At 35.9% G+C, this 25,626-nt stretch overlaps 2 protein-coding genes and 2 pseudogenes across 4 annotated transcripts; all 4 read right to left on the bottom strand.

Moving 5' to 3' along the window:
* Positions 1–2,090: 2,090 nt before the first annotated feature.
* LOC110667058 (cucumisin-like) lies at positions 2,091–6,082 on the bottom strand. The gene is made up of 10 exons (XM_058133674.1): positions 5,984–6,082; positions 5,266–5,357; positions 4,947–5,038; positions 4,612–4,855; positions 4,002–4,512; positions 3,788–3,891; positions 3,454–3,672; positions 3,247–3,358; positions 2,948–3,161; positions 2,091–2,623 (listed from the first exon to the last, which is right to left on the bottom strand). The coding sequence occupies exons 1-10, from the start codon at positions 6,080–6,082 to the stop codon at positions 2,091–2,093; spliced, it is 2,220 nt and encodes a 739-aa protein (XP_057989657.1).
* Positions 6,083–9,431: 3,349 nt separating this feature from the next.
* LOC110667079 (cucumisin-like) lies at positions 9,432–15,436 on the bottom strand. Of its 3 annotated transcripts, none has more exons than XM_058133672.1 (10): positions 15,215–15,436; positions 12,816–12,904; positions 12,481–12,572; positions 12,122–12,365; positions 11,517–12,027; positions 11,313–11,416; positions 11,018–11,236; positions 10,796–10,907; positions 10,486–10,699; positions 9,432–10,094 (listed from the first exon to the last, which is right to left on the bottom strand). In XM_058133672.1, the coding sequence occupies exons 2-10, from the start codon at positions 12,887–12,889 to the stop codon at positions 9,562–9,564; spliced, it is 2,103 nt and encodes a 700-aa protein (XP_057989655.1). In that variant the 5' UTR covers positions 12,890–12,904; positions 15,215–15,436; the 3' UTR covers positions 9,432–9,561. The 3 variants fall into 3 exon arrangements, with proteins under 3 accessions (XP_057989655.1, XP_057989654.1, XP_057989656.1); XM_058133673.1 differs by lacking the exon at positions 9,432–10,094 and adding an exon at positions 10,106–10,337; XM_058133671.1 differs by lacking the exon at positions 15,215–15,436 and having other exon boundaries at positions 12,816–12,910.
* On the bottom strand, positions 14,542–21,328 carry LOC110667056 (cucumisin-like; annotated as a pseudogene).
* Positions 21,329–22,435: 1,107 nt separating this feature from the next.
* LOC110667080 (cucumisin-like) lies at positions 22,436–25,036 on the bottom strand (annotated as a pseudogene).
* Between the last annotated feature and the right edge of the window lie 590 nt (positions 25,037–25,626).

Below are 25,626 nucleotides of genomic sequence, written 5' to 3'. Positions count from 1 at the left end.
TGCAAAGAGTTTGGTCTTTCGTCCACTATCTAGTTATAAGGTCCCGTAGGCTAGGAAAAGCATTACAAGGGGTTCTTACATATTCGGTACTCTATTCCCATGAAAGGGGTCAAGAGAGACCCTTTACCTGAATCCTTAGTTTTAAAGTCCCTACAAACGCTATTCTAATAAACACATTAAGAGTTCGGGGGAGAGTTCTTACCCGAACTCAGTTCAATTTTTTAAATGCAACACATTAAGAGTTCGGGGGAGAGTTCTTACCCGAACTTAGTTCAATTTTTTAAACGCAACACATTAAGAGTTCGAGGAAGAGTTCTTTCCCAAACTCAATCTAATTTTTAACACAACACATTAAGAGTTCGAGGGAGAGTTCTTACCCGAACTCAATCTAATTTTTAACGCAACATATTAAGAGATCGGGGGAGAGTTCTTACCCAAATCTCAACCAAAATTTTAATGAAATATATGAAGATCGAAGGAGAGTTCTTATTCGAAATCTCCTGCTTAAATTTCAAGATGAATACACTAAGAGATCGGGGGAGATTTCTTACTCGAGTTCTCAATTAAAACACTCAACACTAAGAGATCGAAAGAGAATTCTTACCCGAATTCTCAATCAAAATTTTAATAAAATATGTAGATATCGGAGGAGAGTTCTTATCCAAAATCTCCCGCTTAAATTTTAAACAGAATATTCTAAGAGACCGGGGGAGAGTTCTCACCCGAGTTCTTAACTAAAACACTCAACACTAAGAGATCGGGGGAGAGTTCTTACCCGTATGCTCAGTCAAAAATTTTAATAAAATATGTGGAGATCGGAGGAGAGTTCTTATCCGAAATCTCCCGCTTAAATTTTAAACAGAATACTCTAAGAGACCGGGGGAGAGTTCTTACTCGAGTTCTCAATTAAACACTCAACACTAAGAGATCGGGGGAGAGTTCTTACTCGTATGCTCGGTCAAAAATTTTAATAAAATATGTGGAGATCGGAGGAGAGTTCTTATCCGAAATCTCCCGCTTAAATTTTTAACCAAATACATCAAGAGATCAGGAGAGAGTTTTTACTTGAATTCCCTTAACTTAAATCCAAACCAAAATATCATAACTTCAATATTCAAATTGACCCCCTACAAAATTCATTACATAACAACTATTCACTGAAGGGCCATCTCATCTACTCGTGTTCTTGGGCAACCCTAAATAGTGAAATATCAAATATTCCTTTTTTCCATACAAAGGATTAACATTGTCATCCCAACCCCTTAATTATAAATTTTAATTTATAAAGAGCATAATATTAAATCTGCTTACCCTCATTAAGGGACGAGGTGGGGTGCCTAACACCTTCTCCACCCGTATACGGACCACGAACTTAGAATCTCTGTTTTCGAAGTGGTTTCTTTTTAAATTTTTGTTACAAATAGTTTTCTTTAATTTCCTTAAAATTAAAGTGGCGACTCCTCACTTTTCCCACTTCGGTGAGTGTTCGTCCAGGCGACCGCAAAACCCTTGTGATAATATTTTTAGAGTTGATGAATCATCAATTCATAATTGATTTTATTTTATTTTTTATTTAGATTATATTATATTTTAAAATTTATTAATTACAAAATTTTTCTGTCTTTAAATTAATTTGTTATATCTATAAATTATTTAGGAATATAATATATAATAAATAAAAAAATTATAAATAATAATTACAGTGTTCATTCTTATATACTTAAAGAATAATTATATTTTTAATTCTTTTATATATTAAATAATATGTTTATTTTAATAATAGTACAAATAATACGGCATATGTTATTATTAGTTATTTTACATAATAACAATATATCAACAACTAAACCAGCACCTTAGTCCTATCATTGAACTGGAACTTGTGACTTCTTTTTCATTTGTCGATTATGGCAGCAGTGATGCCTTCGTTGGATTTTTTTTTTCTTTTTTATGACTAAAAGATTAGTTAGTTTAGTTGTTGAAAGTTTTTTATTATTACAGAAATCTCATAAACATTCAATTTTATTCCATTCGATACAAAAGGTACTTTTATTTGTTGGGTTTAGTTTGGAAGGAATGCCAATTCCAAACTACTGAGAAGGATGGATAACATGTGCTAAAATAGGACTTCTCACTTGATGCACCCCATCATCCCAAGTTAAGGAACCTGAGATTGCAGAATTATTTAATACGGCTTCAACTATCACAACAAAGGATTGCTTTTGCCGAAGAGATTTGAAGGAAATAACATTTGGTTGAACTTTGATGTCAAGTCCTGATGAAGCTTCTACAATTGCCTTGTATGTAGATGTTGCTGATCCAACATTCGTGACAGTTCTGTGAAATATGCGACTTACAGATTGGCCTGACAGTGTAGACAGAGCGAAAGATGGGTAGTTTAGATCCCAAACTGTTCCATTTGTTTCTTCAGAACATGAACTGTTGTCTCCAGTTACAAGCTTAAGTTGTGTAGCATTATACCCTTGTCCACATAAAAATTTAACATAATCGATCTCTTCAGCATCATATACTAATCCAGGGTCAGTAGCATTTACAGGATTTGTATGACCTGATCCATAAGCAAACTCTGCATCGGTATTAGTTGTAGCACTCATGGAATAAGCTGCAAAGAACAGTAAAAGAAAGAAGTGTCATTCACGCATGAAAGAATAACACCATAGTATCTGGAAAAAATTTCAATGAGTGGTGAATCTAATCAGCATCTAAACTAGAACTCAGTTGCAGAAAGGGCCTCTCCAGCATGAGGCTAGTTGTTTCCAGTACCTAGCCTTTTCCCTACTTTTCTTTAGAGAGATTGTTTCTAGGATTTGAACCAGGAGAAGATGTAACAAATAGTTATGTTTAAGCATTGATTGTCTATCATGATTATGCATCATAATATTATTGTTATGTTTTTTATTTTTCTCATTACAGATCTAACCATTACCTGTAGTCATTAAAGCGGATTTGATGGCAGCAGGAGACCATGTTGGGTGAAAGGACTTGACATAAGCAGCCGCACCAGATGCATGTGGGCAAGACATGGATGTACCAGAGATTATGTTGTATGGAACTACTCTATAATCCCAATCTGATCCTGTGACAGTAGTAGCTTCGGACCATGCTGCTAAGATGTCCACTCCAGGGGCTGTTAGGTCAGGCTACAAATGATAAAGAAGTCACTCACAAATGGAGGTGTAAAAAGTACAATACATAAGAAAGAAAAGGTGAAATTCTTCAATTCACCTTGAGAATGTCGGCTGTTATGGGATTAGGTCCCCTTGAAGAGAAGGAAACAACATAAGGTGCCAATTCATCTTTTTCTTCGAAGCTCTTGAATATTGTTGCAGTTGGATTGCTGGCAAATTATCAAACGAACTCTATTGAATCAATACTATATATTAGAATTATATGTTTCTCAATAATGAACGAGTCAAAGTACATTGAGAATACCCTGTAGTGTTTATGTACTTCAAAATGTCAGCTGAATCCTCTGAGCTTACTGGGGAAACTGGCAAAGGGAAATTAAAGGCCACATCAGTGTAAAATCCTTGCTCCATAATCGAGCCAACAGCACCAGCAGCTATTGGCCCACTTCCAGAATTGAGAGAATCACAAAGAACAATTTTTCCTTGCACCAAAGTCTTGTTCAAGGAACCTAGGGTGCAATATCTGCAATCCACGATCAACCTTGTATGTTAGGCAAATTGTCATGCCATGGATTGCAAATCAACAGTTTGCATCAAAAGATTATGGATTTAACATCTTTAATTTAGCTTCCTTTTACCTGGAATAGGTACCATTGTCTTCTGAAGTCACATTTGGTGCATCTCCACCATAGATAGTTGGGTATTCAGAGTTTTGAGGAGTAAAAGTATTTATGGAGAGTCCCTATATAGGAGGAATATCATATTAATTATGGTAAGGTTGAATGACCAATTAAAACAAAAGATAAATCAATCAATTGGCCCACATCAAGAGACTGAAGCATGCATACTCACCTGATAAGCTGCTCCATTACCTAACTTTACTTGGGTCACAAACTTTCTGTCTATGGTGCTAGCAGCGACAGAAAGAGACCAAGGTGAACAATTAGAAATTGATCCAGGGTCTGGGCCATCATTACCAGCAGAATTGGATGTGAGTATGCCATTCTTCATTGAATGGAAAGCTCCAATTGCTATTGAATCTTCAAAATAGTCCATAGGCCACCCTCCAACTGAAAGTGATATTATATCTACTCCATCGGCAATAGCATCATCAAATGCTGCAAGAATGTCAGCATCCCAACAGCCATTAGACCAACATATCTTGTACACAGCAATTCGAGCAGAAGGAACGCCTCCTCGAGCAGTCCCTGAGCCAAGACCTAGTAAGCTTGCTTCGCTAACAATGTTCCCTGCTGCTGTTGATGCAGTGTGACTCCCATGGCCTTCTGAATCTCTGGGTGAAGCAAAGTCTCCAGGGGGAAGTTGTCCATCAGTGTAATAGTATCGAGCTCCAATTATTTTGCTGTGAATGTAAGAAAAAAAAAATAAAGGTTAAAAGATATGAAACCAATACATGCTTGGCATGTGCTTCTGTAAGTTCTGTCGCAGCTACAAGATTTACTTGTTGCAAGTGAAGTTTGAGGAGTGTTGGCAAGTGCCCTTCCATTTGGCTGGAGTTGGACCAAATCCTTCATCATTAAAACTTTCAGATTCAGGCCAAATCCCTGTGTCGAGCATTCCAATAATGATATCACTTTCTTGATTTGATCTTGTAACATTTTGGGGGAACCCCATGAAGGTCCAAGACCTTGTTGTGTGGAGTTTCTTCATTTTACTAGGGAACACTGACACTACACCTTCCATGCCTGGAAAAAAAAAATGTAACATCGAGATTACTATATCTTATATGGGTTTTCTTTTCTGTTTTAAAATAATATTTGTAGTGGGTACACCCACCAGCCAGTTTCTGCTTCTCATCTTCAGTCAATTTAGCAACAAAACCATTGAAACTCCTATGGTAGCTGCGCAGCAAAAAATCTGACGCACCACTGATGAATGCAATCCATTTAGAGAGTTAGCTTTAACCTCAATTGTGATGTTAGAAAATATTTTATTATTTTGTTTATTCTTTTGTCTATTGTAGGAAATACTACCACACTGTAATCTTTCAAATTAACATATATAAAGGCAAAAACCTGTTGCTGCCAGGAAAAAAAAAATCATTCCAAGTTACTTCTTTAGCTCATGAATTCCAAAGCATGGTTAAAGTGTTAACCTGCCAACAACTTCTTGTAGCATGTGGGCATGAAGAGATGATGCAGCAAAAAAACCACCCTTTGGACGGTCCCCCATGTACACAATATAAATCTGCATGAACAACATTGCAAAGTGCTAATCAAGTGAGTTGACTCGCGTATCTGCTTTTTGTTTTTGCAGTGAAAATATAATATATCATCATCACTATTGCCACTAAGAAGTGAAATTAAAATTTTTGTTGGCTCTTATGCGATGGCCCGCAGGATAATTGAGGTGGTAACATTTAAGATTGTTATCAGAGAAAGAATTCCATTTGTAGTTCAACCACTTGATCTAGGGGAGAAAAAAGAATCCAAATTAAGCAGCCTGCAGTAGGGACCAACGAGGAATAGCTACAAGGCTAGAGGTTTAGTCAATGAGCTTAACTAATCAGCAATGTACCGACTGGTAACAAAAAGCTTTCACATATGAGCATATTGAACCCATTTCTAAGTGTGCCAATAAAGCCATAGGGGTATGGTGTTATTGTCAAGCTTAATCAACAGTGCAAGAAAATTTGTGAAAGCTTAGCTATATATTGAGGATATATATAGTCATCAAATTCAATGCAAGATTCTTGAAAGCAGCTAGGATGACAATTGTAAATGTTTATGTGCTCAAAGAGTTCCACTTGGACAAAAGTAGAAGTCATTGAATTCATAGAAAGACAGCAAGAAACATGAGAGATAATTAGATGCCTGTCGATTTTGTTCGGATACTGCATGGCAGCTGATGAACAGAGTACAAGTGAGGCTTATTAAGAGAAGCCAAATCAGGTTGGAATGTTGACATGCCATTTGAGTAATAGGAATTGCTTTGTTGTGTAGGAGTTTCATGCATATGTGGAAAATAGAGTAGTCCTTTTATAGAAGCAAAAAACCCAAGTTGCTCCCATAGGCTTCTCAGACATGTTTTGTTAAGACCGTCAACCTAAGGAATTGAAAGTCCTTCCAAAACCATTCTAGTTTGAAAAGGAAAAGACAAATATTCCACATAGGTATGATGTGATTTGTGGAAATTAAAGTGTATCTCAAAAAGTCAAATTGTTAGCAAACTTGCCAACAAGACTTAGCAAATATCAAGGATTTTAATGTTTCTCCCTTGCATGTCCGAAGCACAGGTAGAAGAATTGGAAAGATTAAGCATCAAGGTTGAACACAGAACCATAGGGCAAAGCAAAGCATGTTCTTATATCATATTAGTTCATCAATAATCAACGATCTTTTAAACCGCTAGAAATTCGATTATAAAAGCTTATGATCAGCAGTCTCTAAGGGCACAACCCAGTGGTAAAGGCTTAGCATTTCTGTTAGAAGGTCTCCTGTTCAATTCTGCCTGCCAGATGAGATAACAGTTTTTTAAGAATTTAATTTCCTGTAGCTCAACATGATGAATCGAGTCAAGGAAAAATTACTATTTAATCTCTTTATTTTAACGAAACTAACTACTTGATCATCTCATTTTAAAAAATGCATTAAATAGTCCTTATATTTTTATTTTATTTACTTTTTAGTTCTTTCTTCTAGTTTAAATCAAATTATTTGTTAATCAATGTATTCAAAGGAAAAAGAAATTATTTTTATTGGGACTAAATATTCCAAGGCTTAGAAAATAGGACTATATAGTTGTCCTTTTCAAACTACAGAAACTAAATGAAATGATTAGAGGAACTAAAGAGTAATGGAATAAAATTTTAGGGACTAACTAATTTATTTTTTAAAATAGAGGGACTAAATAATTAATTTTATTAATATAGAGGGGCTAAATAATAATTTTTCCTTAAGTAAAAAAGGCTTTGTTTGACCTTTTTTTTTTTATAAATTTTCCTTTATGCAATCAAATTAAGTAATAGGGCTTTGTTTGACTTTTTCCCCCTTTATGTTATAGTAACAAATAACAATACCCCCAAGCAAAAGTCAAAAATAAAAGAGTATCATAAGATATCCAAGACATACCGTCAGGACCGATTTATACCTTTCGCTGTGCTAATATTGTGTGCAAATAATGAAATAGACAAATCACCAACTTCTTTGTATTTGGATTTTACTAAACATCCAGTTGATCAATTCTATTTTCCTTGAATCAATGTCTTGAAACTATCAAGATACCAGTGAAAAATATATATTTAAGTCTATATTCTGTTAAAGCTAAAAGTTAAATACAGCATTGTAACACAAGTCAACAATGCCCCCAATGAAAGTACATATGACTACAGTTTTGATTCATCTAATTAACATGAGATGAACATTTCAAACTTTGGTATTGTCATATGTACTTGCTTATTAACAGGTGATCCTGCTGCATTCAACATTGGCCAGGCAATAGTGATTGAAAATCACTATATAAAGACAATAATATATCATTGGTATCTAAGGTGCCACTACAACTGTTTAGCTTTCTAGCTTTGGAAAAATTTCATTCCCTAAGGATGTAAACTTTGTTCCAAAAGCCATTGGCAACAAAATATTTTTGTAGCATCTACATGGAGAAATCATTGTTGCCAAAGGTTATAGACAAAGTTCATATGATAAAATCTGTAAATGAACTTTGTCATCTAATAGCAATAATTTCTTCATGCACCTGATGCAAGGGTGGATTGCCAAAAGGGTTGACATTTCTTGCAAATTAAATAACGAAGTAGCTGAGTCTTCCATGACAACTTATTTTAATACACACTTGCCCCTTTTATTTTTTATTTTTTATTTTTTCGCTAAGTAGACTCTTCTCAATTATATTCAAACTCAAATTCACAAAATTTTACTATCATAAAACATCATAAAAATGAAACTGAATCAAGATAATATCTGCTATCTCACCGGTGAAATAGAGAAGAGAATTGAAGAAGTACCTAGTTGAGTTGAGATAGTCCAAAACATTAGTTCCATCATTCACACTTAACATGGAAACTGTAACGCCCTGACTCAAACCATTAGAGGAATTGTTCGCTTTGGCCCACTCCATCCTGAGCCTCACGATTTTGTCTCATATGTGGAATGCGCTTAACCTCCTGAGTTCTTCCAACTCTCCAGACCATTCTACAAAATGTGCCTATTGTGATTAGTTTTCCCCCATTTCAATATATGATTCGGTTCATTCCTGCCTTTCATTTGGACAAGGGCACCAGTGAGCCTTGCCTTCCCAGAGGACCGCTCCAGCCGAGACCTTCCCTTTCCGCACGGGATATTACAAGCCCACCAACTTCAGCCTGGTTCATCCCCAAACCACACATCTACTAGAGAGGGTCCGACTCTGATACCATCTGTAATGCCCCTGCTCCAACCACTAGAGGAATTGTCTGCTTTGGCCCACCCCATCCTGAGCCTCACAGTTTGTCCCATAGGTGAAATGGAGAACTTCCCAGGAGGTTATCTATCCTAGGATTTCTCTTAAGCGAGTACGCTTAACCCCGGAGTTCTTCCAACTCTCCGAGCTATTCCAACAAAAGACGCTTCTAGTAATTAGTTTTCCCTCATTTTAATGTATGTTTCAATTCATTCATGCCCCCCATTTGGATAAGGGCACCAGCGAGCCTTACCCTCCCAGAGGACCGCTCCAGCCGAGACCTTCCCTTTCCGCACAGGATGTTACAAGAAATGGATAAAGAGTAGCTGAAGGCCACATCTTCATATCCATTTTGCATTCCAACTGCAATATTGTCTATTGCCATTTGCTGGATTTTCTTTATTGTCAATATCACAAAGAACAATTCTACCTGCTAACAGAGTCTTGTTAAAGTTGTACTAGGTAGCAATCCCTGCAGTTCAGGATAATCTCTACACATCATGTCATCCATACTCGTCTCAAATCCGTTTATAAATACTCAAGTCTCATATAATAAGACAAGAATTGGTACCAAATTTAAACAGAAAAAAAAAATATTAGAAATGTCTATAGATACTGTAATAGTGACATGATTTTTTTTTTTTTCTGAAATATGTTAATGTGGTATGTCTATTTTGAAGCTATGGAATGTATCAGTACGTCACATTATCTGCACCGATACATTTATTGAATCCATGAGAGCGCTATAATTTTCCTAAGCTATAGTCCATGCACGCAATAATTCTCTCAAACACCAAAAGAACCATTGTTTTCAACTCATCCCAAGTCATTTATTTCCTCCTTCTTGGTAGTGCAGTTGGTTGATTCTTGCAGGCCAATTTTCACAAGTTGTATTGAATCAATGACAGTTTTATTACAAATAGAGTGTTACATTTGATACAGAAGATACTGAGTTTATTTGTTTGTTTAGTTTGGAAGAAATGGCAATTCTAAACTACACTGAAGGATGGATAACATATGCTATAATAGGACTTCTCACTTGATGCACTCCATTATCCCAAGTCAAGGAACCAGAGATTGCAGTTGTATTTAATGCAGCTTCAACTGTAACAACAAAGGATTGCTTTTCGCCAAGAGACTGGAAGGAAATAACATTTGGTTGAACTTGTATATTAAGTCCTTCCGTAGGATTTACAATTGCCTTGTAAGTAGATGATGAGGACCCAACATTTGTGACAGTTCTGTGAAAGATGCGAGTTACAGATTGCCCAGACAGGGTAGATAGAGCGAAAGAAGGGTAGTTTAGATCCCAAACTGTTCCATTTGTTTCTTCAGAACATGTGCTATTGTCTCCAGTCACAAGTTGAAGTTGTGTTGCGTTGTACCCTTGTCCACACAAAAATTTAACATAATCAATCTCTTCAGCATCATATACTAATCCAGGATCAATGGCCTTTACAGGGTTTATATGACCTGATCCATAAGCAAACTCTGCATCAGAGTTAGCAGCAGTGGTCATGGGATAAGCTGCAAAGAACAGTAAAGCAGCAAGGGTCAGCCACGCATGATAGATTGATTAATGCCATAGTTGTGCCCAATTGATGAGCATTTTGAAAAACTTTGAATGCTGAACTAGTAAGAATCTGAACTAGAACTTAGTTGCACAAAGGGTGCATCAAGTGCATGAGGCTCCCCGTTTGCAGTAGTCAGGAAGAGTCATCTACAATATACGTATTTTACCCTGGTTCTTTGGAGAGGTTGTTTCCAGGACTTTAACCCATAAAAGATGTAGGAAATAGTTAAATCCAAATATGCAACATAGAATAGAAGTGTTGATTGTTTAACCATGTTTAAACACCATAATTTTATTGAATTGGTGCAAGTTAATAGATGTTTTCAGTTGAGACTAAACCATTACCTGTCGTCATTAGGGCAGATTTGAGGGCAGCAGGAGACCATGTTGGGTGAAATGACTTGACATAAGCAGCTGCACCAGACGCATGTGGGCAAGACATGGATGTACCAGAAATTATGTTGTACGGAACTACTCTTTTATCCCATTTTGATCCAGTTACAGTAGTAGCTTTGGACCATGCTGCTAAAATGTCCACTCCAGGGGCTGTCAGGTCAGGCTGCAAATGATAAAGAAGTCACTCACAAACAGAGGGAAGAAAAAATAAATAAAAGCATGGGATATAAGAATGAAAATGGAGAATTCTGCAATTCACCTTGAGAATGTCATCTGTTATTGGACTAGGTCCCCTTGAAGAGAAGGAAACCACATATGGAGCATATTCATCTTTATAATCAATGCTCTTCAATATCGTTGCAGTTGGTTCACTGGTAAAATATCAAACAAACTCCATTCAACTAATATTTCATACTAGCCATTTATGGGACATTTTCTCTGTAGTCTCACTAGTCAAACTGCCAATGAGATTTGAAAATACCTAGTTGAGTTTAAGTACTTCAAAATAGCAGCTAAAGTCCCTGCGGTTACTGCAGAAACTGGTAAAGGGAAACTGAAAGCCACATCATTGTAGAATCCTTCCTCCATGATGGAGCCAACAGCACCAGCAACTATTGGCTCCTCTCCATCACTAAGAGAATCACAAAGAACAATTTTTCCTCTTACCATAGTCTTGTTCAAGGTATCAGGATAGCAGTATCTGCATTCCATGATAAAATTTGCATGTTATATCAAAGGATTATGGTTTCAACTTCTTCAATTTACCTTCCTTTTACCTGGAATAGGAGCCATTGTACCCGGCAGTTGTATTTGGTGCGTCTCCACCATAGATGACAGGGTATACAGAGTTTTCAGGCGTAAAAGTATTTATGGAAATTCCCTATATTTGGGGAAAAAAAATCTTATTACTGTTATGGTTCAATGACCAATTAAAAGATAAGACACATTAATCAATTGGCCTCCATAGCATGCATACTAACCTCATAAAATAATCCATTACTTAACCGCACCACAGTCAAAAACTTTCTGTCTATGGTGCTAGCAGCCACAGAAAGCGACCAAGGTGAACAATTAGAGACTGATCGAGGACCTGGGCCTTCATTGCCAGCAGAATTGGATGTGAGGATGCCATTCTTCATTGAATGGAAAGCGCCAATTGCGATTGAATCTTCAAAATAGTCCATAGGCCACCCTCCAACTGAAAGAGATATTACATCAACTCCATCCGCAATAGCATCATCAAATGCCGCAAGAATGTCGGCGTCTGAACAGCCAAAATACCAACATATTTTGTACACAGCTATACGGGCTGAAGGAACCCCTCCTCGAGCAGTTCCTGAGCCAAGGCCTAGTAAGCTGGCCTTGCTAACTATGTCCCCCGCTGCTGTTGAGGCAGTGTGACTCCCATGGCCTTCTGAATCCCTAGGTGAAGCAAATTCTCCAGGGGGTATTTTTCCTTCAGTGTGATAGTATCGAGCTCCAATTATTTTGCTGTGAGTGCAAGCAAAAATGTTGAAAGGCTATTAGAAACCAATATAGGCATGATGTGTTATTTTGTAACTTATGTTGCAGTGTTAAGATTTACTTGTTGCAAGTGAAATTGGAGGATTCTTGGCAAGTGCCCTTCCATTTGGCTGGAGGTGGACCAAAACTTTTGTCATTGAAACTTTCAGATTCAGGCCAAATCCCTGTGTCAAGCATTCCAATAATGATGTCACTTTCATTAGTTGATCTGGTAACATTCAGGGGGAACCCCATGAAGGTCCAAGACCTTGTCGTGTGAAGTTTCTTCTTTTGACTAGGGAACACAGATACCACGCCTTTCATGCCTGAAAATAATAGCACCAAAAATTTCATCAACATTACTAAATCTAATGCGGGTATCCTTTTCTGTTTCAACTTTCAACATTTAATATTTGTACACACAACAGTGGGTACACCCACCTGCCAGTTTCTGCTTCTCCTCTTCAGTCAATTTAGCAACAAAACCATTGAAACTCCTATGGTAGCTGTGCAGCAAAAAATCTGAAGCACGACTGAACAATGCAATTCATTTAGAAAGTTAGCTTCTTCATTAACCTCAATTACTTGTTATAATTGGACAAATTTGATTATTTTGTTTATTCTTTAGATATCTATTACTGGACATACTACCACAACTATCATGATCAATTTGAAATTGACACATTTGAAGGCAGCATCCAAGTGCTACCTGAAAAATTTTTCATCATAAGTGTCTTCTTTATCCCTTGAAATCTAAGGTATGGTTAAATGTTAACCTGCCAACAACTTCTTGTAGCATGCTGGCATGAAGAGATGCTGCAGAAAAATCACCCTTTGGACGATCTCCCATGTACACAATATAGACCTGCATCAACAAAATTGCCAAATGCTAATCAAGTGATTCAGTAACCTTTGTGGTATATGTTTTCTAGTGAAAATATAATATAAATTTTCATCATTATTACTAATAAGGGTAACTAAAACTTTTGTAGTTCAAAAATTAGATCTAAAATATTAAAAAAATAAAAATAAAAAGAATAAGAAGTAAGCCGCCTGCAGATAGAACCTAGAAACAATATATATAAGGCTAATGGTTTTGGTCACCGAGCTTAATTATTCACCAATGTATTAACAACCAACATTTCTAGGCTTTCAATGAAAGATGTATAAGACATTGAAACCCATATCTTCACATGAAATTACTTTCAGGTGTACCAATAAACCATAGGGCTTGTAGGTTTACTATTTTGAAGCTTCATTAATTAACAATGTGATCAAGGGTGAAAGTACCTATTTTGAGCAAAGTCATCAAATAAATGCATGATTTCTGCAAATAGTCACCAATTATGTGTATTTATATGCTCAATGAGTTGCAGTAAGGCAAAAACAATAATTAAATGAAAGTATTAACACAATCCATCAAATTCAAATAGAACATCAAGAAACAAGGGAGAGAATGTCAAGAAACATGGGAGATGTAATTAAATGCCTTCCGATCTTCTTGAGATGTTCCATGGCAGCTGATGACAAGAGTAAAGGTAAGGCTTATTAGGAGAAGCCAAGTAAGATAGGAATGTTGACATGCCATTTTAGGAGGTTCCCTTGCATAAGAGTATTTTTTTGCATACGGGAAAGAACAGAACATGACTTAATTTATAGAAGCAAACAAGTCAACTTCCTCCCATAGGGTTCTCAGACATGTTTATTTGTTAAGCACGTCAATCAAGAAAATGCCTACCAAAGCCGGCTAGTTATACCATCTTGTTTTAGTTTAAAAAGCATATGACAAATAGTCCACTTAATAATCATATGCTAGGAGGAAATGCCAAATGTCCCAAAAACTTAAATTGTTAGGGAACAACAATGCATATCAGATTATAAGGATCTTAATGCCCCTCCCTTGCATGTCCAAATCACAAGTAGAAGAATCGAAAGGGGTAGACTGCACTGATAAACAACATAAGAGTAGGTGTTCAGGGTCGAACGTAGAACCAGAGAGCTCATTAAGTTATGATATCATATTAGTTCATTATCAATCTAAAAGTTTGAACATCTAGGAAATGGATTATAAATGCGTATAATCTGATATTACTTTTTTTTCTTTTTTTTTCTATTGTAACAATAACAAAAGGAAAATAACAAAAAAAAGGCAAATTTAGCAAATAATCCTAAATAAAATTGAATCCGAAGACATCCAAGTCATATTGTCAGTATCAATTCATATGTTTTTCTGTGCTAATATTATGTCATCTACATACAGATACTTCTTTAACTCTTTTTGTATTTGGCTTTTTTGAAGTGCCCTGTTGATCTACATTGGTTTTTACATTTTTTATTTTTCTTGAACAAGTTGTGTTGACACTATCAAGACGACGATAATGAAAAATACTGAAGTCTGTAACCTGTTAAAGATAAAAATTATATATAGTAGTGTAACGCCACAATGCCCCAATGAAAGTATAAAAGTACAGTTGTACTTCTAATTAATATGAGATTACCCTTTCAAACTCTGGCATTGTCATCTGTATTTGCTTGTTTTCTCGAACGTAGGCCAAGCATTCGTGTTGGAAAATCTCTATAAGACGAGAATATATTGTTGTTATCTAAGGTGCAACTTCTCAGCTGGTTTTTGCAAATTTCATATTTCATTCACTTAGGCAGTAAATTTGGCTCCTAAAGCCATTGGCAACAAAATATTTTTGCCGCATCTACATGGGGAAATCACTTTTACCAGTCTATAGACAAAGTAGATAGAATAAAATTATTTGTTTCTTGAAAACTTAATAGAAAATAAACATTATCATCCAATAGGAATTATTCCTTTAGGCATTTATCGAAGGTGCAGGATTATTTCTACTGGTGATTGACCTTGGCCAACACCAAGCATCAAATTCAGTTCTTTTCTTTGTGGTTTGCTGAGTGGTAACCTAATTAGGAAGATAAAATTTATTGCAGGTTAACATCTAATGGGGCATGAAGGAAAAAAGAGTAACTGAGGTGGGTTGATATAATCTGTTACAGAAGGTAAAGTTAGGGTTTCCATTCTTGAAAACTAAATGAACAAATTTACTCAGTCTTCCATAACAGTTCATGCCATTGGTGAAATATCATTAGAAATAAAACTGAATTAAAATCTTTAAGTACAATCTCACAAGTGTTAGTAGAGAAGGGATACCTGGTTGAGTTCAGAAACTCCAAAATATCAGTTCCATCACTGACACTTAACGTGGAAACTGATAAAGAGCGGCTAAAGGCCACATCTTCATCTCCATTCTGCATTGCTGCAGCACTTGTTTACTTATAAACGAAAGACAGTAAACGCCGGGTTGTTTTCCCTCACACAATGACAACCTATTCAAACAAGCTAGTGGGCATTCATCACAGAAAGTGAATGCTCATTTGAACGAAACTCAGACTAGAATTAGATTATAAATACATGAGGTGCGTGAAGCAAACTCAGATGGCGAGCGAAAGTTTACCGAACCGGACCGAATCAATCCAATTTTGAGTTAAACCGAAATTTTATTAAAATGGAGAAAAAATCAAATTCAATCAAAATAAAATAAAATATTTGGTTTTTTAATTATTTGTAATTGAATTAATTAAAAAATATAATATATATTTTATATTATTAATTATTAATTTAATTATCAAATCAAATTGAATTGAGAATTAAAACTCAAAAATTATAAAATTATTAATTAAAAATTAAATGGAATATAATTCACTTTCATCAGAAGAATAAAATTTTATAGATTTGATTCTGTTACGACTGAATAATATATTCAAGGATACTGAGTATATTACATCAATTATTATATACACTGATATGTTATTGTATCCATGATAGTTTTATAATTTTCCTATGGTGAAAATCTATGCACCCAATAAATTCTACCAAATACTAACAGCACTTGTGTCTTTCTTTCATCTTAATTCATATTTTTTATCTTCTTCTTGGTAGTGCTGTTTATAAAATATGTTAGAAAAAAGAATACAAGTAATGAATGAAATGATTGTATATTTGTCTGTGTATTTGTCTGTGTCTTTATCTGTGTCTGATTTACAGAGATATTACATCTATTTATACATGAGAATATGAGCTAATTTAGACAAGAATAATAATTGCTATAATTATACTACACAAATCTCATATAATCATACTAATTGCTATAATTATGCTACACAAATCTCCTATAATCATGCTAATTACTATAATTATGCTAACACCCCCCCCCCTCAAACTCAAGGTGGTAGCGCATGTGCCAACTTGAGTTTACTTAAGAGATCCTGAAAGCGAGCGGGAGGATGCGTTTTGGTGAATATATCTGCGTTTTGGCTGATAGAGGAGACAGGAATCAAACTGGACGGGTAGAACGACGAAGAGTAGTGCTAGGAGGCGGATGCGGCGCAGTGCAGTGCTTGGATCAACAACTGATGCAAATTCAACAGAGGCAGGTAAACTGGATGGATAGAACAACGAAGAGTAGTGCTAGGAGCAGATGCAGGCGCAGGTATTGGATCAACAACTGGTGCAGATTCAACAAAGGCAGGTGAACTGGACGCGAAGAACAACGAAGAGTAGTGCTAGGAGCAGATGCGGTAGCGCAGTCTGGATCAACAATCGGTCTTGATTCAACGAGGCGTAAACCGGGCGGGAGCAGCGAAGAGTAGTGCTAAGAGCAAATGCAGGCACAGGTACTGGATCAACAATTGGTGCAGATTCAACAGAGGCAGGTGTAGTTGGACTAATATTGAGCACATCACAATCACCTGGATCAGGATTTGGAAACAGCTCTTTGGTATAATAACAGGAATAAAAGAATGAACCAGAACAGGTTGTAGAGAGAGAAAGAGATCCCAGAAACTAGAAATAAAAACTTTACGATTCTGATACCATGTTAGAAGAAAGAATACAAGTAATGAAGGAAATGATTGTATATTTATCTGTGTATTTGTCTATGTATTTGTCTGTGTCTTTGTCTGTGTCTGATTTACAGAGATATTACATCTATTTATACATGAGAATATGAGCTAATTTAGACAAGAATAATAATTGCTATAATTATGTTACACAAATCTCCTATAATCATACTAATTGCTATAATTATGCTACACAAATCTCCTATAATCATGCTAATTGCTATAATTATGCTAACAAAATGGTTTATGTTAGGATTACAAATCCCAGATTGAATATATAAAAATGAAAGGTTAAATTTAAGTAGTTAGAATGTAATATTGATTTAGTTAATCGTTTTGATATGTAAAATAAATAATTATTTATTTAAGTTAGATTAAAATTAATTAATATGTAATTTGACTACTACCGTCTCCAAATTTAAAATGATATCAAAGTTTGGACAAAATTATAAGTTTTAACCACTATAAAATTGTATAATTAGATCCATATTTGATTAAAAATATAAATTAATTATCAAGTAACAATCACGTGGTTACACTAAGAGTGCTAACTCATATTTGGAGAATATAAAAATGAAAGGTTAACTCTAAGTGATTAGTTTGTAACATTTCACTTGTCTAGTGTATAAAACAATTAATTACTTATATAAGTTCAAATTAAAAATGAATTAATATTATAACTTGCATCCTCTCCAAATTTAATAGTGTATCACATATTTATAAAAAAAATTAATTTCTTTTTAATTATGGAAGTGAGACTCACTTAAGTCGATCAAAGTTTTATTCACATGCTGTGTTACATTTGAAACCAAAGGTAGTACATTATTATTTATTATTATTATTATTATTATTATTATTGATAGAGGATTGGAGGAGTGGGTATTTGAATCTTACAACTGCAGGTGAGTGATGTGCACCAGACCATTATTTGTTTGGTTGGCTTGGAAGAAATGACAATTCCAAACTATGGTAAAGGATAGACATAATATGCTATAATAGGACTTCTCGCTTGATGCACTCCATCATCCCAAGTCAAGGAACCAAAGATCGCAGTTGCAGTTGTATTTAATGCAGTTTCAACTGTAACAACGAAGGATTGCTTTTCGCCAGGATAATGGAAAGACAAAACGTTTGGTTGAACTTGGATATTAAGTCCTTCTGGAGCATTTATAATTGCCTTGTAAGTAGCTGATAAGGACCCAACATTTGTGACAGTTCTATGAAAGATGCGAGTCACAGGTTGCCTTAATTGGGTCGATAGAGCGAAAGAAGGGTAGTTTAGATCCCACACAGTTCCATTTGTTTCTTCAGAAAATGTGCTATTATCTCCAGTCTCAAGCTGAAGTTGTGTAGAGTTATACCCTTGTCCAGACAAAAATTTAACATAATCAATCTCTCCAGCATCATATACTAGTCCAGGATCAATGGCCTTTACAGGATTTATATGACCTGATCCGTAAGCAAAATCTGTATCGCTGATAGCAGCAGTAGTCATGGGATCTGCTGCAAAAAAAAAAAAGTAGCAAGAAGGGTCAACCACAGTTGATAGATTAATAGATGTGCTCTGTTGGAAGTAAACCATTACCTGTCGTCATTAGAGCTGATTTGAGAGCAGCAGGAGACCATGTTGGGTGAAAGGACTTGACATAAGCAGCAGCACCAGATTCATGCGGGAAAGACATGGATGTACCAGAGATTATGTTGAATGGAACTACTCTATTATCCCATTTTGATCCCGTCACAGTAGTAGCTTCAAACCATGCTGCTAAAATGTCAACTCCAGGGACTGTTAGGTCAGGCTGCAAATGGTAAAGAAGTCACAAATAGTTAAAGAGAAAAAAATTTATAAGATAAATAGAAACAAAATGGAGAAATCCTTCAGTTTACCTTGATAATATCATCTGTTATTGGACTAGGTCCCCTTGAACAGAAGGAAGCCACGTATGGAGCTGATTTATCTTCATATTCAACACTCTTCAATATTGTTGCTGTTGGTTCACTGGTAAATATCGAACAAAATTGACATAATGTAATTGTCTATATTGAACCCTCATCTGCATTCTCACTAGTGAACCAGTCAAAGAATTTTGAAATTACCTTGTTGAGTTCAAGTACTTCAAAATGTTAGCTGAATCCGCTGTGGTTACTGGGGTAACTGGTACAGGAAAACTGAAGGCCACATCTGTGCAAAATCCTTGCTGCATAACGAAGCCAGCGGCACCAGCAGCTGCCACCCAATCCCCATCATTGGTAGAATCACAAAGAACGATTTTCCCTTCTACCAAAGTCTTGTTCAAGGTGTTACGGCAGCAATATCTGCAGTCCATAATAAACTTAGAAAGTGGAAGTGCGTATCAAAGTCTTATGGATTCAGCATATATAATTTTGTTTCATTCTACCTAGAATAAGAACCATTGTATCCTGTAGTTACATTTGGAGCATCTGCAGCATAGATGATGGGATACACACAGTTTACAGGATCGAAAGTGTTTATGGAGAGTCCCTATATTAGAAGCAAATCATATGATTGTCATGGTTGAATGACCAATTCAACGAGAAGACACATTAATATATCAATTGGCCTGTATCAATAAACTGAAGCATACATACTCACCTCATAAACTTCTCCATTACCTAACTTCACTTGGGTCACAAACTTTCTGTCTATGGTACTAGCAGCCACAGAAAGGGACCAAGGGAACTATTAGAGATTGATCTAGCAGCAAGGCCTTCATTACCTGCAGAATTGGATGTGAGTATGCCATTCTTCATTGAATGAAAAGCTCCAATTGCAATTGAATCTTCAAAAGAGTCCATAGGCCACCCTCCAACTGAAAGAGATATTATATCAACTCCATCGGCAATAGCGTCATCAAATGCCGCAAGAATGCCAGCGTCTGAACAGCCAAAAGACCAACATATCTTGTATACAGCTATGCGGGCAGCAGAAACTGCTCCTCAAGCACTCCCTAGTCCCTAAGCCAAGTCCTAGTAAGATTTTCTTGCTAAGTACTAGCCCTGCTGCTGTTGATGCACTATGAGTCCCATGGCCTTCTGAATCTCTCGGCGAAGCAAATTCTCCTTGGGGTATTCCTTCAATGATATAGTATCGAGCTCCAATTATTTTGCTGCGTGTGCATGCAAAAACATTAGAAGGTTAAAACCAATACTGTCGGGCATGATGTGTCCTATCGTAATTTTGTAGCAGTTAGGATTTACTTGTTGCAAGTGAAATTGAAGGATTCTTGGCAAGTGCCTTTCCATTTGGCTGGGGTGGATCAGAATCTAAATCAAGAAAACTTTCGGATTCTGGCCAAATCCCTGTGTCTAGCATCCCAATAATGATGTCACTTTCATTTACAGATCTTGTTGAATTCAAGAAGAAACTCATGAAGTTTCAAGACCTTGTTATGTGGAGTTTCTTCTTTTGACCAGGGAACAGAGATGCTACACCTTTCATGCCCGAAATATAATAGCAACATAAATTACATTTAGATTCTTGCAGGTGTCCTTTTCTGTTACAACATGTTAACATATAATATCTGCATGTACATCAAAGGGAACGCCCACTTGCCGGTTTCTGCTTCTCCTCTTCAGTCAATTTTGCAACAAAACCATTGAAACTCCCATGGTAACTGTGCAGCAAAAGGTCTGAAGCACCGCTGATGAATGCAATCCTTTAGAGAGTTAGCTTCTTCCTTAGCCTCAATTATTTTTATATATTTTTTATTTATCTATTTGAGTGTTGAAAAAAAAAATATGTTAATGAAGGAGAAGTATCTTATTGAATGAGTAAGGAAAGGTGTATCAACTTCTTACTCAAAAACTTAGTAAAAAGATCCTATTTATATAACACCATAATAGTCTGTCTTACCTGTTGTGAATCTATGGCATAACATGTATGGTAAGACTCATATATAAAATAGATAAAACTTACCTTTGAATCCATGATAAATTAAGTTTAGATAAGTTTTTCTCTCGTATTCTATTTTTGTTGCACAAAATTAGCATCATTAGTTAATGGATTAAAAAATCTCTATAATACCTAAACATATTATATACAGAATCACATAATTATGAAAGTAAATGTAAATTTAACAAATAGATAATGACTATCTCAAATAAATGTTCAATTATCTCCAACATGTATAGAGGACGTATGCTACCACACCAACCATGATCAATTTGAAATTGACATATTTCAAGGCACCACCCTAGCCTGCTACCTCAAAAAATTCATCCTAAACGACTTGTTTAGCCCATGCAATCTAAAGTCAGGTTAAAATATTAACCTGCCAACAACTCCTTGTAGCATGCTGGCATGAAGAGATGCTGCAGAATGATCACCCTTTGGACAATCCCCCATGTACACAATATAGACCTGCAACACAGCATTGCTAAGTGCTAATCAAGTAATTCAAGTAACCTTTTGCTGTTTCATTAATTTAACAATTCCTAATCAAGGAATGAAAGCGTATATAGTTAGCTATGAAAGCGTTCCTAAAGCCATTGGTGACAAGTTGCATCTACATATAAATTTAATTAATTTAAAATCAACATTAATAAATTTTTACTTATAAAAAAATTAAAAAAAAAAATGCAAAGGCACAGCAGGATTATCTCTACTGGTGATTGACCTTGGCTGATACAAGTAGTTCAAATTTAATTGTTTCTTTGTGATTAGCTTGGTGATAATGCAAAGATTATTTTGGTCCATATATACTCTCACTCATATTTATATAGGGTTTATTCATATTTATATAGGATATACTCTTTTAATTTACGGAGGGATACTTTTGTAGAAATATAATGTAATTATTTTATAAAATATGAATTTATCTAAATATCAAAATCTCATAATGTTAAAATTTGTTCTGTAAATAAAATAATTTAAAATTTATTTTTATTTATTTATTTACCTTTATTTAGGAGTAGGTGAAAAATAGAGAGAGGATTTTTGAGAGAAAAATAGCCATGCGAGGTTCGCAATTGTTTTTTCTTAAGATCTAGACACCGCAGGCTTATTTTCCCTCAAATCCCTACCTCCATTTTCCGCACTTCCCAAACAGAGCCTTAAAGATGGACATGAATTAGGTTAATCAAAGAAGTTTGGTGCCCTGGTTTCTTTTATCATGGACAATCCGGGGGCTCCCAAAAGTTGAGTTGCTGACAATGGCTTCCAAATTTAGATTCTTCCCTACACATCTGGGCATATTCAGAGTTCAGGTACTGGGTTTACTTCCTCCTCTTCTATCATTCTATGACCTTTCTATCGATTTTCGTTTTATTCTTTTGTGTAGTAGTTAATATTCATCTCAATAATAGGAGTTAAACCCTTAATTTAATTAGCTGTTTGATTCACTATCTTGTATGTGATTGATACAAAAAACACATAATTGCATCGCATCTGAAACAAAAGACTCTGTCTTTTTTTTTTAATTATTATTATTTGTTCATTTTGTGTCTGGCAGTACTCAAACTTTAATCAAGGATAGGTAACATGTGCCACTATAGGACTTCTCACTTGATGCAACCCATCATCCCAAACCAAAGAACCAGAGATCATAGTTTTGATCATTGTAGCTTCTACTGTCACAACAAAAGATTGTTTCTGCCCAAGGGACTGGAAGGAAAGAACACTTGGTTGAACCTGAATTTTAAGTCCTGCTGGTGCATTTATAATTGCCTTGTAAGTAGATATTTGTGACCCAACATTTGTGACAGTTCTTTGGAAAGTGCGAGTTATAGATTCCCCATACTTGGTAGATAGAGTATAAGAAGGGTAATTCAGATCCCAAACAGTTCCATTGGTTTCTGCAGAGCATGCGCTTTGATCTCCAGTGACAAGTTGAAGTTGTCTAGTGCCATACCCTTGTCCACATAGAAATTTAACATAATCTATCTCTCCAGCATCATATACTAAACCTGGATCTGTGGCCTTAATAGGATTTATGTGACCTGATCCATAAGCAAACTCTGCGTCTGGGTTTGTGTCAGGATTCATGGGATATGCTGCAATGGAAGGTTAAATTCTAGGAGTTAGTTACTTGCTGTAGATTCATGCCATAAAATTATGCTTTTGAGATCCATTTGGAAAATAGCATTCATGGAAACATTCATAGACATTACCTGTTGTCATTAGAGCAGACTTAATTGCATCAGAAGACCATGTTGGGTGAAATGACTTGACATAAGCTGCTGCACCAGATGCGTGCGGGCAAGACATGGATGTGCCAGAGGTTATGTTGTATTGAACAAATCTATTATCTCCTTCATATCCTGTCACAGTAGAAGCTCCAGACCATGCTGCTATAATGTCCACTCCAGGAGCTGTTAGGTCAGGCTGCACATGATGGTTAAGAAGTTACAGGAAGTAGAAAGAGTCTGTGATATAGAAGGAATTAAGATAGATAGTTTTTCCTTCATTTTACCTTCAGAATGTCCCTTGTTAATGGATTGGGCCCCCTTGAAGAAAATATAACCACAGCTGGGGCTAATTCATCCTTAATTTCGATGCTCTTCAATATTGTTGCAGTTGGCTCACTGCTGGATCCAAAAAAAAAACCCAAATTAGATCATTTAACCAGTATGTCTGCATTCACCAATATACTATGAAATGAATTGCAGAAGTACCTAGCCGAGTTTAGATACTGCAAAATATCAGCTCCATCACTCATTCCTAATACGGAAGCCGGTAAAATATAACTACTGGCCAAATCTTTGAAAAATCCATTTTGCATTATGGAGCCAACTGCACCAGCAGCTATGGCTCCACTCCCAATTGTTGCAGCATCACACAGAACAATTTTCCCTTCCACCAGAGTCTTGTTCAAGCTGCCTGAGGTGCACAACCTGCATTTCAGTGTAGACATTGTACATGTACACTTCTCTTTCATCTAATTGTAATTACATGCTGCTAAATCAGAATACAATAGATTCAACATTCTTTATGCTCCTTTTTACCTGGAAGAGATCCCTTCATATCCTGCAGTTTGGTTTGGTGCTTCTCCACCATAGATGATAGGGTACATAGTATTTCCAAGATCGAAAGTATTTATTGAGAGTCCCTACATTGGAAGAAAGTTACATTTGTATGGTTCCCTTAACTTATTGTCATAGTTTAACAACTAATCCTTGAGATGATATAATGATCAGTGATAAACATAAAAAATTTGAAAAAGGTGGGAAGAGAAATTGTTAGGACTGAGACTTGCATGCTCACCTCATAAATTGCTCCATTACCTAGCTTCACCTGGCTTACAAACTTTCTGTCTATGGTGCTTGCAGCAACAGAAAGAGCCCAAGGTGAAAAGTTTAAGACACTTTCAGATCGAGGACCTGAATTACCAGCAGAATTGGATGTGAGAATACCATTCTTCATTGAATGGAAAGCTCCAATGGCAATTGAATCTTGAAAATAGTCCAGAGGCCACCCTCCTACTGAAAGAGATATTACATCAACTCCATCAGCAATAGCATCATCAAATGCTGCAAGAATGTCAGCATCTGAACAGCCATCAGACCAACATATCTTGTACACAGCTATACGGGCGGAGGGAAGGCCTCCTCGAGCAGTCCCTGAAGCAACGCCTAGTAAGCTTGCATGGCTAACTACGTCCCCTGCTGCTGTTGATGCAGTGTGGGTCCCATGGCCTTCTGAATCTCTTGGTGAAGCAATTTCTCCTGGACCTACTTCTCCTTCGCTGTGGTAGTATCGAGCTCCAATTACTTTGCTACGAACACATAAAAATTTCAAAAGGTTAGGATATTCCTTTAAAAATTTTTGTATGCGTTTGCTTGTCTAAGTCAGAAACAAAGGGCTTAAAGCTTACTTGTTGCATGTGAAATTGGAGGATCCTTGGCAAATGCCCTTCCATTTGGTTGGAGGTGGACCAAATCCTTTGTCATTAAAACTTTCAGACTCAGGCCAAATTCCTGAGTCGAGCATTCCAATAATGATGTCACTTTCATAAGTTGATCTTGTAACATTCAAGGGGAAACCCATGAAGTTCCAGGACCGTGTTGTATGGAGTTTCTTCTTTTCACTAGGGAACACAGACACTACACCTTCCATACCTGGAAAAGACAAAACGACCAAAACTTACATCAGAGTTATTAATTCTAATGTGGGTTTTCCTCTGTTTGAATATATAAAATTTTCCTCTATGTGCTCTTTACACCTGCCTTCTAGTAGAGCTAAGTATTTGGTTCAAACCAAATCGAACCGCGCCGCTCTATTTCAGTTCAGTTTGGTTTGAACCGATCAGTTTTTGAATTTTGATGAATTTTTTAATTTAGATTTGATTTTCAAGTTATTGAGTCCGATTTTGACTTTGGTTTGAACCTAATAACCATTAAACACTGAAATTAAACAATTTATATATATATATATATATATATATATATATATATATATAATTACATATAATTCATAAATTCCCTATAAAAATAAATAAAATAATTCGGTTCGGTTTGATTCAATTGATTTTTTTCTCCAAAACTAAATCGAACTGATATAACTGAAATTCTTAAAATACAAAATCGAATCGAACCGAACCGAACTAAATCAAACTGAATTATCTTAAAAATCGAACTGAATTACCGAATTAAAGTGGTTCAGTTCGGTTTATTCATTTCAAACTGAATAGTGCCCTTCCAGTTTCT

This window comes from Hevea brasiliensis, chromosome 14 (genome assembly GCF_030052815.1).
Source record: "Hevea brasiliensis isolate MT/VB/25A 57/8 chromosome 14, ASM3005281v1, whole genome shotgun sequence".
In the NCBI taxonomy this organism is placed as follows: domain Eukaryota; kingdom Viridiplantae; phylum Streptophyta; class Magnoliopsida; order Malpighiales; family Euphorbiaceae; genus Hevea; species Hevea brasiliensis.
This window is presented reverse-complemented; position numbering and strand designations above follow the sequence as displayed.

Coding starts and splice junctions, on each gene's coding strand:
- LOC110667058 (XM_058133674.1), bottom strand. CDS start 6,082: ATGGCATGTCAACATTCCAACCTGATTTGGCTTCTCTTAATAAGCCTC. Junction 5,039..5,265: donor CTACAAGAAGTTGTTGGCAG/GTTAACACTTTA, acceptor TGCATTCATCAG/TGGTGCGTCAGATTTTTTGC. Junction 3,162..3,246: donor TAACAGCCGACATTCTCAAG/GTGAATTGAAGA, acceptor TATCATTTGTAG/CCTGACCTAACAGCCCCTGG.
- LOC110667079 (XM_058133671.1), bottom strand. CDS start 12,910: ATGCAGGTCTATATTGTGTACATGGGAGATCGTCCAAAGGGTGATTTT. Junction 11,417..11,516: donor GTAATGGATTATTTTATGAG/GTTAGTATGCAT, acceptor CCCCAAATATAG/GGAATTTCCATAAATACTTT. Junction 11,237..11,312: donor TACAATGGCTCCTATTCCAG/GTAAAAGGAAGG, acceptor CATGGAATGCAG/ATACTGCTATCCTGATACCT.